Source organism: Bombus bifarius, unplaced genomic scaffold, assembly GCF_011952205.1.
Source record: "Bombus bifarius isolate JDL3187 unplaced genomic scaffold, Bbif_JDL3187 scf7180000010268, whole genome shotgun sequence".
NCBI lineage: Eukaryota > Metazoa > Arthropoda > Insecta > Hymenoptera > Apidae > Bombus > Bombus bifarius.
In genome coordinates this window covers 26,344-43,508 of record NW_022885584.1, presented here as the reverse complement: position 1 = coordinate 43,508, position 17,165 = coordinate 26,344, and the positions used below count along the sequence as shown (strand labels likewise).

General features: G+C 41.0%; 2 protein-coding genes across 2 annotated transcripts; one reads left to right on the top strand and one right to left on the bottom strand.

Moving 5' to 3' along the window:
* Window positions 1–1,211: 1,211 nt before the first annotated feature.
* LOC117216265 lies at window positions 1,212–2,098 on the top strand. Its single transcript, XM_033462847.1, has 2 exons — window positions 1,212–1,727; window positions 1,793–2,098. The coding sequence occupies exons 1-2, from the start codon at window positions 1,212–1,214 to the stop codon at window positions 2,096–2,098; spliced, it is 822 nt and encodes a 273-aa protein (XP_033318738.1).
* Window positions 2,099–13,105: 11,007 nt separating this feature from the next.
* LOC117216264 lies at window positions 13,106–15,167 on the bottom strand. The gene is made up of 2 exons (XM_033462845.1): window positions 13,928–15,167; window positions 13,106–13,491 (listed from the first exon to the last, which is right to left on the bottom strand). Exons 1-2 carry the CDS (start codon window positions 15,165–15,167, stop codon window positions 13,106–13,108), a joined length of 1,626 nt encoding a protein of 541 aa, XP_033318736.1.
* Window positions 15,168–17,165: the final 1,998 nt, after the last annotated feature.

The window sequence follows — 17,165 nt, the reverse complement described above, 5'->3', positions numbered from 1 at the left end:
GCATGTCAAATTAAAGAAGGTTTAATTAAAGAATTGAAGAAGGTTTACCCGCCGATGTGCAAGAAAAACCATAATTACTGATGGAGTGGGGAATTGGCAAAATTAAGAAAGGAGGTGATGATGACGAGAAGAAGAGCTTAGAGGGCAATGGCGAGAGGAAATAGCAATGCGGCACAATGGGCTCAGGAGTGGAGGAAAAGATGGAGACGAAGAAGATGATACGAGCCAACAAGGAGAAGGTTGGAAGGAGTTTTGTACTATGGTGGAAAGGGATCCATGGGGAAGGCCATACAGGGCGATCATGACCAAATTAATCCCGAAAGCCGGAACGGATGGCCATCGTGTGGACAAAGTGCGAGATATTGCTCACGAGCTCTCCTTAACGAGATCGAGAGATTTTGTTTGCAGAATCGACGGGAGTATCAGTATGAGCGATGGCGAGGACATCTGCTTGATTACTGAGGAAGCGTTACTAAATGCCGGATCTGGGATAAGCCCTAATAAAGCGGTAGGCGTGGACAGCATACCGGGAACGGTGTTAAGGAGTTAATTGAGTTAAGTAAAGGAGTTAATTGAGAAGAGGACTGACGAGATGCTGAGAGTGTTGGACGCGGTAAATGTTAGTGGAAGGATATCTGCGATGTGGAAAGTGGCAAAGGTGGTACTTATCTCAAAACCGGAAAAGGACCTCGCACTTCCATCATCGTACCGGCCGATCACTGTGCTGTCAGCGCTCAGTAAAGTCTGGGAACACACTTTCAAGAATCTGATGGCGGAAAGGCTGGGGCTCGACCACTTCCATATAAATCAGCTTGGATTTCGTAGGAGGAAGACTACGGTGGACGCACTGCGCCGGGTAGGTGAATTGGTGGACAGCTCTAAGAGAAGAAAACGGATATGTGTGATCGCAGCCGTAGACATCAAGAATGCGTTCAATACTCTAAGATGGAATACGATTTATCTGGAGGCTGAGGGTAGAGGAATGCCCAGGAAACTTTTATGTCTTCTAGGCAGCTGCGTAGAAGACAGGAAGATTGCAGTCCGTAACAGCGGAGGGACGTTAAAGAGGAACGTTTACGCGGGTGTCCCACATGGTTCCATGCTCGGTCCCCTGTTCTGGAATCTTGTCTACGACGGCCTTCTGATGGAGCTTCAATATTCCTCGTATGAATGTGGTTGCCCTTGCCGACGATCTGGCACTGATACTTGACATGGCCAGCCAGGAGGAGATCGGGATAAGCTTGGGCAGGGCAATGAATATGGTGACGAGGTGGTGTGCCGACAGTGGACTAGTGATAGCATACGAAAAGATGAAGATAATCCTGCTCACCAGGAAATGTATTCTCAAGGTCACGGATATTCAGATTAAGGACCACCCATTGAGAACTAAGAAAGAGATCAATTACCTTGGGGTACAGTTGGATAAAGGCAGAAGGTATGGGGCTCACTTTGAGAAAGTTTGTGGTAAGGCCAATGTACTTATGGGAGCGCTGAGGACGTTGCTGCCTATTGTTAGCGGTCCCACTGGCTCAGTCAGGAAGCTGTACTATGGAGTATGGGAGCCAGTGGTGCTTTATGCGTCGCCGGTATGGGTCAAACCGCTGTTGACCAAGAATAACAGAAACATTTTGAAGAGGGCAGAAAGGATCGCACTCATAGGATCGTCTACGGTCTACAGAACTGTGTCGCAAGCAGCGCTGTGCGTATTGACGGGCACAATGCCAATTGTGCGTTTGCGGGCCGAGATCTACGAACTAAAGAAGATGTATCAACGAGAATATGATGAGAACAGGAATTAGAGAAAATTCTATCTAGAGCAGGAATTGCTGAAAATTCTGTGCAAACGAGGAGGACAGTGGAAGAAAGTATAGACGACATATGGAGGGGTAAATGGAGTGTGTGCAGAGAAGATAATGGGACAAAGAAATTAATAGGTGACGCTTGTGCGTTTAAGAAGTACAAAAGAAATATTGATCATTGTACGATGCAACTGTTTACCGGACACGGGATATTCAACGTGTATCTTAGAACGCTCAGCAAGGAGGTTCACTCCCAATGCTGCGATTGCGACGCGGAAGTAGATCACGCGGAGCATTAGTTGCTACACTGCCCTAGGTAGTTCCTTGATAGGACCGAACTGGAGAGCTATGTTGAAATAAAATAGTACAATAGTAATAGTACGGTTAAATAGTAAGACATGTGAGCAGCAAAATTTTAAGTATTTATTCTCCCTCGGACCATTGATACGTTTTACACTAATTTAAGACTAATATTTGCACCGGCAAGTCGAAATATTTTAAGTAATCCACAAGGGAACTCGAACCTGATGTGTTTATAGAGAAATTGGACGAAATGTTGACAGACGAGATTGTAAATAATACTGACGTAGTCGACAGAGCGGAAAGAATACGGAGGTGCATAGGAAAAACATGTGAGGAAAAATTGAAAAAAAAACAGGTAGCGCGGTGAAGAATAAATGCAGAAACTATTGGTGGGACGACGAAATTAGTGACCTAAAAACGTGATCAAAGCGAAAAGGAACGTAACGAGAATGAAGAGAAAAGCGAATATAGCAATAGATGTTCTTATAAAGGAATTCAAGGAAATGAGGAGGAAGATGAAGTACGAAATTGCCAAAAGCAAAAAGAGAGCGTGAACGGCATTTTGTGAGGTCTTAGAAAGAGATCCCTGTGGAAAGCCATACCGTACGGTTATGGCAAGATGCAGGAATAAATTTCCGACAGATGATATGCCGGTTAGTAGGGTAAGGACAATCATAAATGAGCTATTTATAACGACACAAGGACCGCTACAGCAGGATATTGTAGTAATGGACACGATCGACGATGAGGAACACGATTTAATAGTAGAGAAGGACGATGTGAAAGAAATGGCATAAATTAACTCTATGAAGGCGGTAGGGATTGACAGAATAACATCATTAAGTTAATTGTAAATCGCAGGAGCGACATAATAACGGAAATGATAAACGGGATCACCGAAACAGGGCAAATTCCAAATAGATGGAAAGTAGGCAGGTTGATTTTACTGCCAAAGCCGGGTAAAGATCCGAAATTACCCAATGCGTATAGACCCATCAGCATACTACCAGCACTACGCAAGATATGGGAGAAATGCTTAAAATTGCTGATGGAGAGATGCATGAGCATCGATCCGTTCCATAGGAAGCAATATGGCTTTCGACGGAAAAGCAGCAGCGTGGACGCAATAACTCAAGTTATGAAAATTGCTAACAGTTGCAGATTTACGTGCTGGTAACGCTCGATATAATAAAGAACGCTTTCAGTACTCTCGGCTGGGAGAGTATAAGAAAAGAAATGATAAGAAGATCGTTATCAGCCAAGATAAGAAACCCTTCACTAGCCAGTGAACAACTACTTGGCCGATAGAAAAGTAATTGTCAGCAATGAGTTTGACACGGCGGAAAGTGGGGTGTTTGCGAGAGTACCACAGGGATTAGTGCTGGGACCATTCCTGTGGAACTTGGTATACGACGAATTACTAGAAAAATAACGTGGCAATAAAAGCCATTGCGTTTGCGGATGACTTGAGGCTTACGTGCGCCATAAAGAAGAATGAATATACGGATCGGAGAATAAATGAAGTAATGAAACAGGAGAGAAAATGGGGTGTTAAGATATCTATAATTTTTTGTGCTGGACTTAGTGTTCCTATAACATTATTTTGGCCTCAAAGATCCACAATTCTCAACATGGTAGCAAAAATCGTGGTTGCTGAGATTCAATGTTAAGGAATCACGTGTAACCGGGGGTGAATGTATAAAAGTCGATTTAGGAAAGATAAAAAATTGGAAATAACTTCTAAGAGATAGAAGGGCTGTTGGCAGAACAAATAAAAGGAATCTGAATAATAAAGAGAATTATTTTTGAAAAACAAAAAAGAGGGTGAAAATAAAAAAAACGAATCAAGATTCCAAGGGACGACGAAATTAAGGTTCAAGTATTCGATGGCCGTGATTACAAAATGTGGAAGAAAGAATATTAATGTTGTGGCGGTTCGGTATCAATAGGACGACGACAGGTCGAAGAATCAACGCGGCGCAACACCTCCCGGGCGATCCGCGGGTACCAACTGCCAACACCAGAGGGCTACGACGACAACGAGTCTGTCTATCTCGCTAGCGGTCGAATATATGGGCGCACGATACAAATACCGCACCTAGCGAGACTCCTTCTACGTCTAAGGCAGGGACTACCGGGCATAGCCTTATTGACGAGTCCACCGGTAGTCCCAGAACGAAACTCAAACTCTCTTTTCATCTGATGGCGACAACCTCCGCGAAAATGTATTTAAAGTGTAAAAAATGTTATGAACCGGCTACACGAGAGAAGATGGACACGGATGCGCAAGACAACTGGGATGAAAAGAATCAATGGGCGATGAACTACATCTATGGTAGTTTAACAAATGAACAATTAGAATTTGTTGGTGATCAGGACACTGCTTTAAAAATAATGAATAAATTTGATGAAATGTATATGAAGGAATCAACAGCATTGCAAATTTGTATAAAAAGTAGACTTAGACATGATGAGGCTGAAAGACTTTGAAGAATCAAATTCATTTTTCACGGAATTTGAAAAAACGTGAACGTGAAAAACTCGACTACATGCTGAGAACACTACCAGAATTATAGAGCTATATTGGTGACTTAATCGACTCAGTGATGGAATGTGATCGAACATGTGAATTTTTGAAAAATAAAATTACAATGTGGGAAACGCGTAGCAAGAGGGAAAGTGATAGGACAAGGTCAAATGTATTCACAGCTGAAAAAAGGGACATAAAGTGCCATTGCTGTGGAAAGTACGGCCACGTGGTAAGAAATTGTACAAACACGTGCAGAGGCGGAAACAATGGCGGAAAGAACGGAGGAGCGCAATGGCAAGGAGGTGCGTATCAGCCGCAGCAGAATAGAGGTCGCGGCGGACGAGGTTTTGGCTAAAGAGGACGAGGATATGGACAACGAGGACAAACCAGAGGCTGCCAACGCTACAACAAGGCAAGTCAACACGACGCAAATTATTCACACAACGAGAGTGTCACATGTAGTCTGGTTTCTGGTGTCGGGTACTTTCCTGAGATTTAATATCATATACAGCACCCGGGCAACCCTAGAAGCCATCGGAGTTAGGATACGCCCAACCAGCGCACACGGTACACAGTACCGGTTTACCTCAAATAATCGCCCGCAGGAGGCTCTCTCGTCTCAGGTCGAACGGGGCCCTTTCCAAGCCCTTCCGTCTTCTCGGGACGGTATCCGGAGCAGGTGGGACGCTGCTCACCCGCCGAAGGCCATTCGGAGGACTTTGTCCCCCTTAACTCGGCCCTCTTGCCAGCATTTGGCCACAACCACTGCCACCACGAGTCCATACCCATAATTGGCCGAGCCGAGGGTTCGCTACGCCCTCTGGGCTAACACTCGGCCGCCCGTGGTACCGTTCATTGTCAACGGTGGGACCGCGCGTGTGTACCGCCACGTCTCTGCTGCACAGTTTACCTGCACACCGTGCAGTCAGACCCAGATGAGACTCACGTAAGCGGGAGTTGAGGAAATGTACCTCGGCGGCTCTCCCGACGGTCTCACCCTTGGCTTCAGGATCGTAGGTGCGCTACTACCCAAGGCTCCGTGGGGAAGACTTAGTCTTACACCACAGCAACCTTCCTTGCGGTGTACATAGAGGACTCACGTAAACGGGACGCTTGTCCCGACGGTCCTCCCTGGCTGCGGGAACGTGGGTTTGCCAGCCCCCATAGACTCGCAAAAGCGAATCCTCCTTGCGGGAAACGAGCGTGTCACAGGTGAAATTCGAGCAGCCATATGATAAACCAAAATTCCGAGCGCCTTATCACGTGTGACCGTCCGGTCAGCATCCGTTCTCAGCCGCCTGGGTGGCATTCGGTCATTCTAGCCGTTCTCCGAAATATATGATAAGTACGAGCAAAGCCTTCTCCCACTCCAACGAATAAAAGAATATAAATGCTCCCTTCAAAATTATCCAGTCAGTCTGAAAAAATTCTCAACTAGCCCAAGAATCAAAAGTGTATCATCGCGAACCGAAAATAATACTGTACAAATTGAGTAAAAATAAAAGAACTCGACCTCCTGTTCGGAAATTGACAAGTTTCTTGTTTTTATCTTAATTTTTACGCTACAAGGGCTATGACGACCAAGAAATTGGATCTTTCCTAACGAGAGTAGAGCGCGAAAATAGTAAGAATGAAATTACGGTATATACTAGCGATACGCGAAAAATAGATTGGATATTGGATAGTGGATGTTCAGATCACATTGTAAATGATGACTCTTATTTTGTTGAATACGAAAATTTAAAAACCCGATAAATGTAAAGGCAGGAGACGGTAGAATTCTAAAAGCAACAAAAGTCGGAAAAATTTTAACTTATTTTGAAGTAAACAAAAGAAGGATTAAATTTACAATGTCTAATGTATTTTATATGAAAAAAATGGATAATAATTTGGTCAGCTATGCGAGAGTAACGAATGAAAATAAGATAGTCTCAGGAAATATTTCAAAGATATATAACAAATACAGAAAGTTGATAGGGATCGCATTCAAAGATCATGGTTTATATAAAATAAGTAATTACTTTGAAAGGCAAGAATCTCACGCTCAAATTGTGGGAAAAATGACAAATACAGGAAATAATTTGAGAATGTCAGGACGGGAAAGAAAGAAACCTCAAAGATATGGCCAAACGAGCTCATATTTCATGTATGTGAATGTAGTTAGCGTAGGCAGTCCTCAAACCTATGAAGGAGCTTTAAGTGGAGATGGCAGCGGTTCATGGAAAGAAGCAATGGAACGAGAAATGAATAGTTTAATAAAAAATAAGACCTGGCAATTAGTAGAGAAACCAAAAGACAAAAAAGTATTAGACTTGAAATGGGTATATACGGATAAATCTGATAATCGTAAGAAAGCGCGACTAGTTGTTCGAGGCTTCCAACAAAAGGAAGTACTGGAAGATTTATACTCTCCAGTGGCAAAAATGCAAACGTTATTACTATCTTATTGTTGTCAATATGGTTTGACGATTATGCAAATGGATGTAGAAACAGCATTCCTAAACGGAACTATAAAATCGGAAGTATTTGTAAAACAACCTATAGGTCATGATGATAAAAGCGGGAAAGTGTGTAAATTACCAAAAGCGTTATATGGATTGCGTGAAAGTTCAAGAGCTTGGTATGAATGTATATGAAAAAATTAGGATTTCAAAGGAGTAAGTGTGATTATTGTCTGTATATGAAGTATGAGAGCGATGATGTTATATATTTAATTCTATTCGTAGACGACTTATTAATATGTGGAGAAAACAAAAGAAAAATCGATGAAATTAAAAACAAATTGTCAAACCAATTTGCGATGAAGGACTTAGGTGAAGTAAGGACTTACTTAGGAATAAACATTGAGTACGATAATAAGAAGTGTGAGATGAAATTGGATCAGAGTAGTTATATGGAGTCATTAGCAAGGCAATATAATATAGAAAATAGTAAACTATATTTTACAGCAATGGAACAAAACTTAAGTTTAGAACCCGCACAATCAGCCTCAGACTATATAAGATATAGAAATCTCATAGGAGCTTTATTAGATATTAGTACTAGAACAAGATTGGACGTTAGCTATAGTGTAAACTATTTATGTCGATTTCAAAACAGTTACAACGAGACACACTATAAATATGCATTGAGAATTTTGAAATACTTATATTTAACTAGGAAATTAAAATTAACTTATAGAAGAAATTTGAATGCTGAAGTTATTGATTGTTTTGTTGATGCTGATTGGGCTGGAGATAAAGTAGATAGAAAATCATTTATCATAAGATTTTTCGGAAACGCAATTTACTGGAAATCGAGAAAGCAAAGTGGCGTGACAAAATCATTAACAACCGCCGAGTATGTAGCTTTATCGAAAGCTGTGAGCGAAATTAAATTTGTAAAAAAATTGTTGAAAGATTTCAAAATAATGATCGAGACACCAATAAAAATTTACGAAGAGAATTCTGGAACGATTGCGATATCAACATTTGGAAACTTAACAACAAATTTTAAGTACATTGAAGTTCACTTCGATTTTGTGAATGAAAGTTACGAAAATAAAGAGACTGACATTATAAAAGTAGATTCAGAAAATAACGTAGCTCATATTTTAACGAAGGCTCTAGGGAGGAAGAAATTTGAAAATTTTAGATTATTTTTAAGAATAGTTTGATTGATTTATAAAAGGAAATGAATATGCAGCACAAAAAATTAAGGGGGTGTAATGAGATATGTACAATTTTCTGTGCTGGACTAGGTTAAAGGCGTAATAGAGATACTTGTATGTGAATATCAGTGTGTGGAAGTGTGTGTCCGAAGCGTCTCGAAAACAAAGGAATGTAAACTCTTCAGTCTGTTAAGAGTCGTTTAAGAGTCAGTTAACAGTCGGATATAGAAGAAAGTGCTGAGACGCGTGCAAGTGTGTATCGATGAACATATAAAGAATCGTTCATGAAATAAATATTTCATTATTTTAATATTAATCCTCAGTATAAATTTAGTGTTCCTATAACATTATTTCGGCCTCAAAGATCCACAATTTTCAACAAAAGCACAGAGAGAAAATCAAACGTTTATAACCCATTAAAAAATTATTTATAAATACTTACACTAATTGTAAATGAACGTAGTTGATTTGAAAATTATGTTAGGTACATTAAGATTGTTCAAATTGAATCTTGCAGTCGATCAATAAAACGAACGAGTGAATTTTTCTATCGTTGTCCAGCAATTCGATCAACAAATTAAAAAGAAAAGCGTGTAATTGGTTGTAAACTAGGCGATGTCATTAGTCCCTAGGTTAAGCCAGATCGATGTTTACAAAAATTATTGACGAAATCACTTGCAATCGTGAATAACATTAAACGCTATAAAATTGAGACTTGAGAACTAATGTTAATTGGGATTAATGTATAATAAAAATAAATATATTGTTAATTTCCAAAAGAGAAGCTGCGATATAACGTTGTTTAAAATCAAAATATGTTAAAGTGGAACTTGTAGTAATCGTATATTCGTGTTTTAAAATTGATATTGCTGGTAAACGTTTTGCACGCAAAGATGTAGCTCGAAGTTATCTGGATATGTATAATAGTATGGTTTTCCGATGTTCTTGGCGCTGTATTATTCGGCGACAACGCATATCGCCGAAGTGCCTAATGAGCCATCGATATCCCAACGGTCCTTCCGCCGAATGTTCTAGAAGAAGGCGTACGTGGCAATGGTTGCGGACGCCTAACAAACGCGCGGATAGTGGGGTTATTGAGGGACGAAGAAAAAAGAAACAGATCCAATCGAAAGTTAAATTGTAAGAGCTTCAGTCTTCGAAAGTCACGGCTGGAGTTCAGAACCAGTAATTAGTGTAAACCAAGTGCAATATCGTAAAGTAATTCGAATTAGAAATCAGCTGAAAGTAGAAAAACTGTGTACGTCGTGTTTCTGTGGTTCGTTTACATTTAAGAGTGCCTACGTGACTAAAGGCACGTAGTTGGTAGTTCTTACATAGGTATGAGGGAAACAATAGACAACGTTAGAAGAAGGACGGTTTCGCTACGCAAGGCGAGTCGAAAAGTGTGCGTGTTGCGAGAATCAGAGCTAATTGAGTCGTCGAAGAGTAGAGTCGTTAGAGGTATCGAGTCGTCGAAGAGTAGAGTTGTGAGAATTGATAGAGTTGTTAGAGAGAGAGTGTGTGTGTGTTAGATTCGTTGTGACGAGAGTGGTCAAATAACTGTAAAGTTATTTGATATAGATACGAGTATTGCATTTAGTTTCCGTTAAATAAATATCGTTTCCTGTCCAATTTATATATGTATATTCAATTTAATATTAATAAGTTGCAAGTAATCGGGAAAAAATTTCTATCCTTATTTTCCGATATTACACAAGTGTTTAAAAATAAATTCTCTTTTTATTTTTTTATATTTTATCTTCCTTTTCATCTGAGATTTCCTTTTTTTATTTTACGTGACAAGCGCATAGTTCTAGAAACGTCGATTCGTCTTCGGTCCGTTATTTCATCTACACAAAGAAGGTGACATACGTGAGTGTCACGTAAACTTGAGGATTGGATGATAAAATGAAATAGCTGAGTCGTAACACAACTATTAATTTTGTTTTAATTAAACTTTATTATGAATTCAGCAATCACAATGCAATACACACTGAATTAACACACATAAATCACGATTCACTCCAACCACGTTATGTGAAACCTAGTTACACTGATACGTTAAGTACGCGACTGTTATTAGGGTAGAGACCGGTAAAGATATATTGACTATTCTAAGGATACAGAATAAATGTGGGTGGGTGTGTCTAAGGACACGGGACTATCGGATTTGTTAATGACAATTTTGGTTAGGGAAGTGAGGGTAGTAGACACCGTCTCCGATTGGTTAATAAGACGGTTGGTGGGCCAGGAAGTTTCTTTGCCACCCTCGTGCGAAAGTTGTTAACGGAACATACCAGACGTAAGGAAAACTAACTTTCCGTGTTAACCCGTAGTATACAATAAACGTAAAAGGAAACCTAAGACGAGAGATACTCGCTTGGTCTGAAGGACCTTAACTATGAAAATTCCAAGACCTGTGATAGGTACTTAGGACTATTGAGGGTACATGCCAAGGGTGTGCAGACATCTGGGCGCCATCCTGCCCGCGGTGTGTGGCCTGATCTCTGATGTGAATTGACGTTGCATGAGCATAGGCGCGAACGGTGGCGTGACCCGAGCGCAGTGGGGGTCGTCTCCCATAGAAGACAAAGAAAAAATCGAAGGGCATCAGTATCATTTGAGGATTCAAAAGGAATGCATCGAGAAGTTCAGACGAGTAAAATTAAAGTCGCTTAGTCTAACGAATGTATCAAGAAATATTATAAAGGCGGGTCGAATTATTAACAAATTAATTGTATAATCGTTAAATAATTTGTGGCGTGTTCATAATGTTATTTTTAAATATTGTCAAATATACAAGTTTATGTTAACCCTGTTAATTCAATGTTAAACTCATTCTAACCACCTCTGTTATCTTAATCGAAACAGGGGAACGATTAATTCGCGGCGTTGATTGTCCGAATCGTAGCGAGAATTTACGCCTCTCGCTGACGCGTTTTCCTCGCGACTGCGTCTCTCCGCAAACGGTCGTAACAATTATTTCGATATACATAGTCATACGTTGTTTCGAACCAAACAGTACTTCGTTATTTTAAAACATGTAGTGCTGTGTTATTAGAAAATGCATTATACTACATGATAGTAAAATAGATACGAATAATATTATATCCTACAGACACACGTGATCGAATGATTTCTATAGGAACACGTGTTAGATAAAAACCTCTAAGGTTAAAAAATTAACTCGACGTTTTTGTTAATTGAATGTTTGTAGAAACTTAACAGAAACTTTGAATAAATCCATCGAGCGTTACATAAAACAAGATACACGTGTAGATGTTTATGTGTAGAAAATAGTTGGTACGTGAGGTTTAAAGGACGAGACTGCTCGTTGTTGAAACCGTCGAATATACAGTTGGTAACTGGTGGTACAAGCGTCGAGGGGGTGATCCTACGCGAAAAAAGAAGTTGAAAATATACAATAAAAATTTTTCGTTTGAGACTTTATTTTCGAGAAAATCGACTTTGAATTTTCGCTCGGTACGCGTGCACTTTATCACGTCTCGTTATAACGAACCTCACAGTAGATTTTTAAAAAAATTAAGAAAAAAATTTTTATTGTATATTTTCGACTTCTTTCTTCGCGTAGAATCACCCCCTTTCCGTTTGTACCACCAGTTACCAACCACCCTGTATTTAAAATGATAAATTAATGTACAGCCTGTATACGTGAGTCGTTAGTACAAAGTATAAATTGCAAAATGAAATCGCGGATTAATACTCGTTAATGCTCAAGATACTGTAGATACTGTTAGATACTGTTTCGCGCGACTAACTGATAACTGATTGATAACTGGTTGCTAACTGATAGATCGGAATGTATTGCCCTGCTCGCGATCGAGTCTGTAGTTTCCACCAATCGCGGGGAGGCGCAATCGCGAGGAGAGACGTCAACGGGAGTCGTAAATTCCCGTTAAGATTATAGCAATCGACACCACGAATTGATCGATCCCCTGATTTCCGTTGCGATAATAGGGGTGATTCAGTTTGTATAACACTGTGATTCACAGAATTATAAGTTATATATTTCCAACACTTAGATTACACTGTTGAGTAGATATAAATAGATAACAACTTATCGCACGAAGATAAGATAGATATGCACGCTAGAGCAGGGCTCCTATAATTGAATTTAATGTACTAGTGGACGTAGCACTACAATATATTTAGTAGAGGAGATGGATGTTCGACAATACCGAGAACCGACTTAGATAGTTTCCGTGAATTACGCTCCTCTAGCATTGTGTTTAGACTTAAACGTTAGGCGTTAGATTAAGACTGATTTGCCGCTCTTACGCTAATACGGAAGAAAGTTCGGTGTGGGTGTGCCCCTTTGCCTGAAGAACGCGGATTCGTTGTTCACACTTTTCGGTAGGAATAGTGAGAGTAACGATCCGCGGTGTCGATTGGTCATGACCTACACTAATGCTTGATGGGATGAGTAGGAAGCCTCCTACCATCGTGGTTGGCAGATGACCTTGTTCATGGGAAAAACCAGCTTGTTTTGTTAGATAGCTATTCGGTTTTTCCTAATAGGTGCGTACCCGCTTTCTCCGTGTTTTTAAGTGCGCCTAATAAACCCAAGGACCGCTCTAAAAACCGGATGTGTTTCGAAAATATTTTTAGGCTTAAGAAATTCTTCAGCACAAATGGATTGACTGAAGACACATGTTGACACAATACAGGGAAGTGAAAGTTATGGTGGGTCCTTAGGTTTATTGAGGGTCGGAATGACGCAGGCCGTTGGCTGTCCGATCGCGAGGGCTGGCGTGCAGATGTCTCAGGCGATGTAACATCCTCCCTCCGTTGAGAGGGCACCGATCAAATTCTGGCTGTGGAGTCAGGTGCGTCGTTGGTGAATTCCTTCGCTCCGTGTGGAAGTTCGTCTGGATCTGGTTGAATGGGTAAGGGGACCAGTCTTTTGACACCACGGTCCAGGATGCTTGTTGCCGTCTGCACGATAGCGGTCCGGATGATTCCATCGACTCCTGGATGGACCTTGATTACGCGGCCCAAACGCCATTGCATAGATGGCATGTTATCCTCCCTGAGGATTACTACGGTGCCTTCACGAATGTTATGTTTGCCCTTATCATGTTCCCGTAGACTTGTTAGTGTATCACCGATTAGAAAATGACCGGGAGTGAGGACAGGAGGATCTTTCGGATCGGATGATATGGGAGTCAGTGGGCGTGGGTTAAGAATGGCTTCAATTTCAATCACAAGGGTGTTGAGGTGCTCAAAGGTCAAGAGCTCCGTGCCGACGACGCGGATGAGATGGCGTTTGAAAGCTTTCACCGCGGCTTCTCATAAACCGCCAAAATGTGGGTTCGGAGGATTGAAACGCCATTGTATCTGTCGGTCGGCGAGAAAATTCTGTACCCTCTCCTGGTGGTCGTCGGACTGCAATAGGGTCCGGAGTTCTTGCAGCTCGCGGTTAGCCCCGACGAAATTGGTGCCATTGTCGGTAAGGATGGGTGCGCAGTATCCTCGCCGCGAGATGCCTCGCCTTTGTTGCCAGACAAACGAATATGACAGTGTATGTTTTGATTTTACGTCGGTTGCGATCCCTCCTCTCCTTGATATAGAATGGGCCGCAGTAGTCGATTCCGACGTTCGTGAACGGACGCGATTCGGTAATACGCGCCTCTGGTAAATCACCCATCAAGTATTCCACTGGTGGAGGGTTAGCTCTGCAGCAGCGGACGCACCTTCTGAGAGTGCGCCGCACTTGGCTACGGCCGTCGATCGGCCAATAGCGCAGTCTCACCGCGTATAGCGTAGCTTGTATCCCTGTGTGATGGTTGTTCCGGTGTTCTTGCTCTATAAGGTGCTCTGTTACAGTGAATTTCGGCAAAATAAATGGATGTTTTTGGTTGAAGGGTATAGCGGAGTTGGTTAGTCGTCCTCCGACTCGTAGTATCCCCTCTTCGTCGAGGAAGGGATTTAATGGCTGTAGTTTTCCTCCAACGTCCTTGCTTCGATTTTTCTGGAGTGTCCGAATTTCTGTTGCGAAATGACTGGATTGTATTATCTTCATTAATCTGTTGTGCGCCGCAGGTAATTCGTCTGTTGTGAGATGGGCAGATCGGTGTTGGTTATGTCTCCATCGAAGACACCAAGCGACGATTCTTATTAGTCTTGTCCAGGACGAATATCGGTGCAGGAGTGTGTTGTCGTTGATATTCGTTGTTAGACAGATCGTCCTTTTTTGTTCCAGGATGTTGACCAACGGTGTCGGGCTCCAGATCGGCCAATGGTTTTCGCTCTGCAGGAGCCAACTTGGCCCGTTTTTCCAAATAGACGGACATAGGAATTCCTTGGGCGTCTGACCTCGGGAGATGAGATCCGCTGGGTTATCATCGGTAGGCACATAACGCCAGTCGGTGATGTTGGTCTTGGTCTGTATCTCGGCCACTCGATTCGCCACAAATGTTTTTAAGGTGTGCGGCGAAGACCTGATCCAATGGAGCACGATGGTGGAATCAGTCCAGTATACGATCCGCGATATCTTGGTCGTCAGGGCCTGTTGTATTGACGAAATCAGGGAGGTCAGAATAAGTGCCCCGCTTAATTCGAGACGTGGTATGGTGAGCGATTTGAGCGGCGCTACCTTCGATCGCGCCGTGAGGAGTCGAGTCCAAATATTGTTTTTTTGGTCCGTCGTTCGCATGTATACGCACGCTCCATATGCCCTTTCGCTAGCGTCACAGAATCCGTGTAGTTCAATTTTCGTTACGGATTCTATGATGGGCTTCCGTGGGAATCTTACAGCATTTAGCAACGGCAATTGTGTGTGGTAGCTGATCCATTCTGTATGTAAGTCTGTTGGAAGAGATTCGTCCCAATCTACATTCAATGTCCAGACTTGTTGCAAAAGCATTTTTGCTCGGACGATTACCGGAGCGAACAATCCCAGTGGATCATAAATTTGTGCGATGACCGGACTGATTGATCGTTTTGTGACTCTGGAAGTGTCGCTGATCGTCTTGACAGAATATAGAATGGAATCGTCTGCTGAATCTCAAAAGACGCCGAGTGTTTTTAATGTTGAGGACTCTGCGAGATGTAATGTCTTGTTGATGTCTTCCTCAGGTAATCCTCGTTACAGATCCCGGTCGTTTGATGTCCATTTGCGGATATTTAGGCCGGCTAGCTTGAGTAGTTTCGTTAGTGTTAAGGAAATTCGAGGATTTGGGAATACAAATTATTGACTACATTTCACACACTACAGTTATACATCTATATTACACTCTGAAGAACGTCTTGCACGCACGCTTGTCGCCAACCGACTATCCTAGATTCTTCTAACATCTGGCAACAGTCTTTTGTCTCCACTAAGACCTTGACGCCCTCTAACCCTTACACACATACTCTCATGTACAGTGTAAATGTATCACTTCCCTAACACGCCTCCTTACATTTATACTGTACACTTAATTTTATTTACATACTTGTCGAATTAACAAAATATTTAACATTTATCGCTTTATTTACATTTCTCTTATTTTACATTCATCCATGACCTAAGCCTTTCAAATTTCTCTCTACACAGTGCCTTCGTAAAAATATCCGCAGTGTTTTCTTCTGTACTTACTTTTATTATGTTTATCTTATTTTCCTTTACGTACTCGTGAACGTAGTGGTAATGAACTTCAATGTGTTTAGAATTTTTTGTAAAAGTTCCGTATTTAGCTATACTCATTACTCCAGAGATATCCTCATAGATTTTTACAGGGTTATCGTCTACATTTACATCGAAGATTTTCATTAGTTCTCTGATAGTCATTACTTCGCTCACCGCTTCCGATAGAGCTACATACTCTGCATACGTCGAGGCTTTTGTCACACACCTTTGTTTTTTAGACTTCCATCCAATTACATTTCCATACAATCTAATTACATACCCAGAAGTCGATTTCCTATCTATATGATCTCCTGCCCAATCAGCGTCCACATAACAATCTATCGTTTCGCACTTTTCATTTCTTTTATAATGTAGCCCTAAATCTCTAGTCCGGTACAAATATTTCAATATTCGCAAGGCATATTTAAAATGTGTCTCGTTACAACAATCTTGAAATCTACTCAGATAATTCACACTATAACTTATATCGGGTCTGGTATTTACACTAATATACAGCAATGCGCCAATTAAATTCTTGTATCCAATGTCCTCTCTATTTATCTCAGCTTTTTCAATTTTTAAGTTGGTCTGCATAGGTGTACAGTACAATTTGCTATTATGTAATTTATATTTGTTTGCTAATGATTCTATGTATTTCTTTTGACTTAATCTCATTTCATTTTATAAATAATCATACTCTATATTTATTCCAAGATATTCTTTTACTTCACCTAAATCTTTCATTTCAAATTTATCAGTAAATAATTTTTTTACACTTTGTATCTTCCCTTTGTTTTTACTACAAATCAACAAATCGTCTACGTATATTAACAAATGAACAACATTTTCTCCCTCTCCATAAGTATATAGGCACAGCTCTATATTGTTCTTCTTAAAACCTAATCTCGTCACATACTTATCAAAACACTCATACCAGTCCCTCGGACTTTCTTTTAACCCATAAAGCGCTTTCGATAATTTACAAACTCTATTCGTTCCGTCCGCATATCCCTTTGGTTGATTTACATATACCTCCGAGGTTACTTCACCATTTAAAAAGGCAGTTTCTACATCCATTTGCTCAATTATTAATCCATTTTGACAACAATATGATACCAATATCTTAAAGGTCTGATTACTCGCCACTGGAGAATATATGTCATCGGCTACGTTTCTTTGTTGAAATCCCCTTACCACTAATCTAGCCTTATACCTGTCCTCTGATTTTTTCGTGTAAACCCATTTTACATATAA

Coding starts and splice junctions, on each gene's coding strand:
- LOC117216264 (XM_033462845.1), bottom strand. CDS start 15,167: ATGCTTTTGCAACAAGTCTGGACATTGAATGTAGATTGGGACGAATCT. Junction 13,492..13,927: donor GGGTGATTTACCAGAGGCGC/GTATTACCGAAT, acceptor TTGAAATTGAAG/CCATTCTTAACCCACGCCCA.
- LOC117216265 (XM_033462847.1), top strand. CDS start 1,212: ATGGCCAGCCAGGAGGAGATCGGGATAAGCTTGGGCAGGGCAATGAAT. Junction 1,728..1,792: donor TGACGGGCACAATGCCAATT/GTGCGTTTGCGG, acceptor TGATGAGAACAG/GAATTAGAGAAAATTCTATC.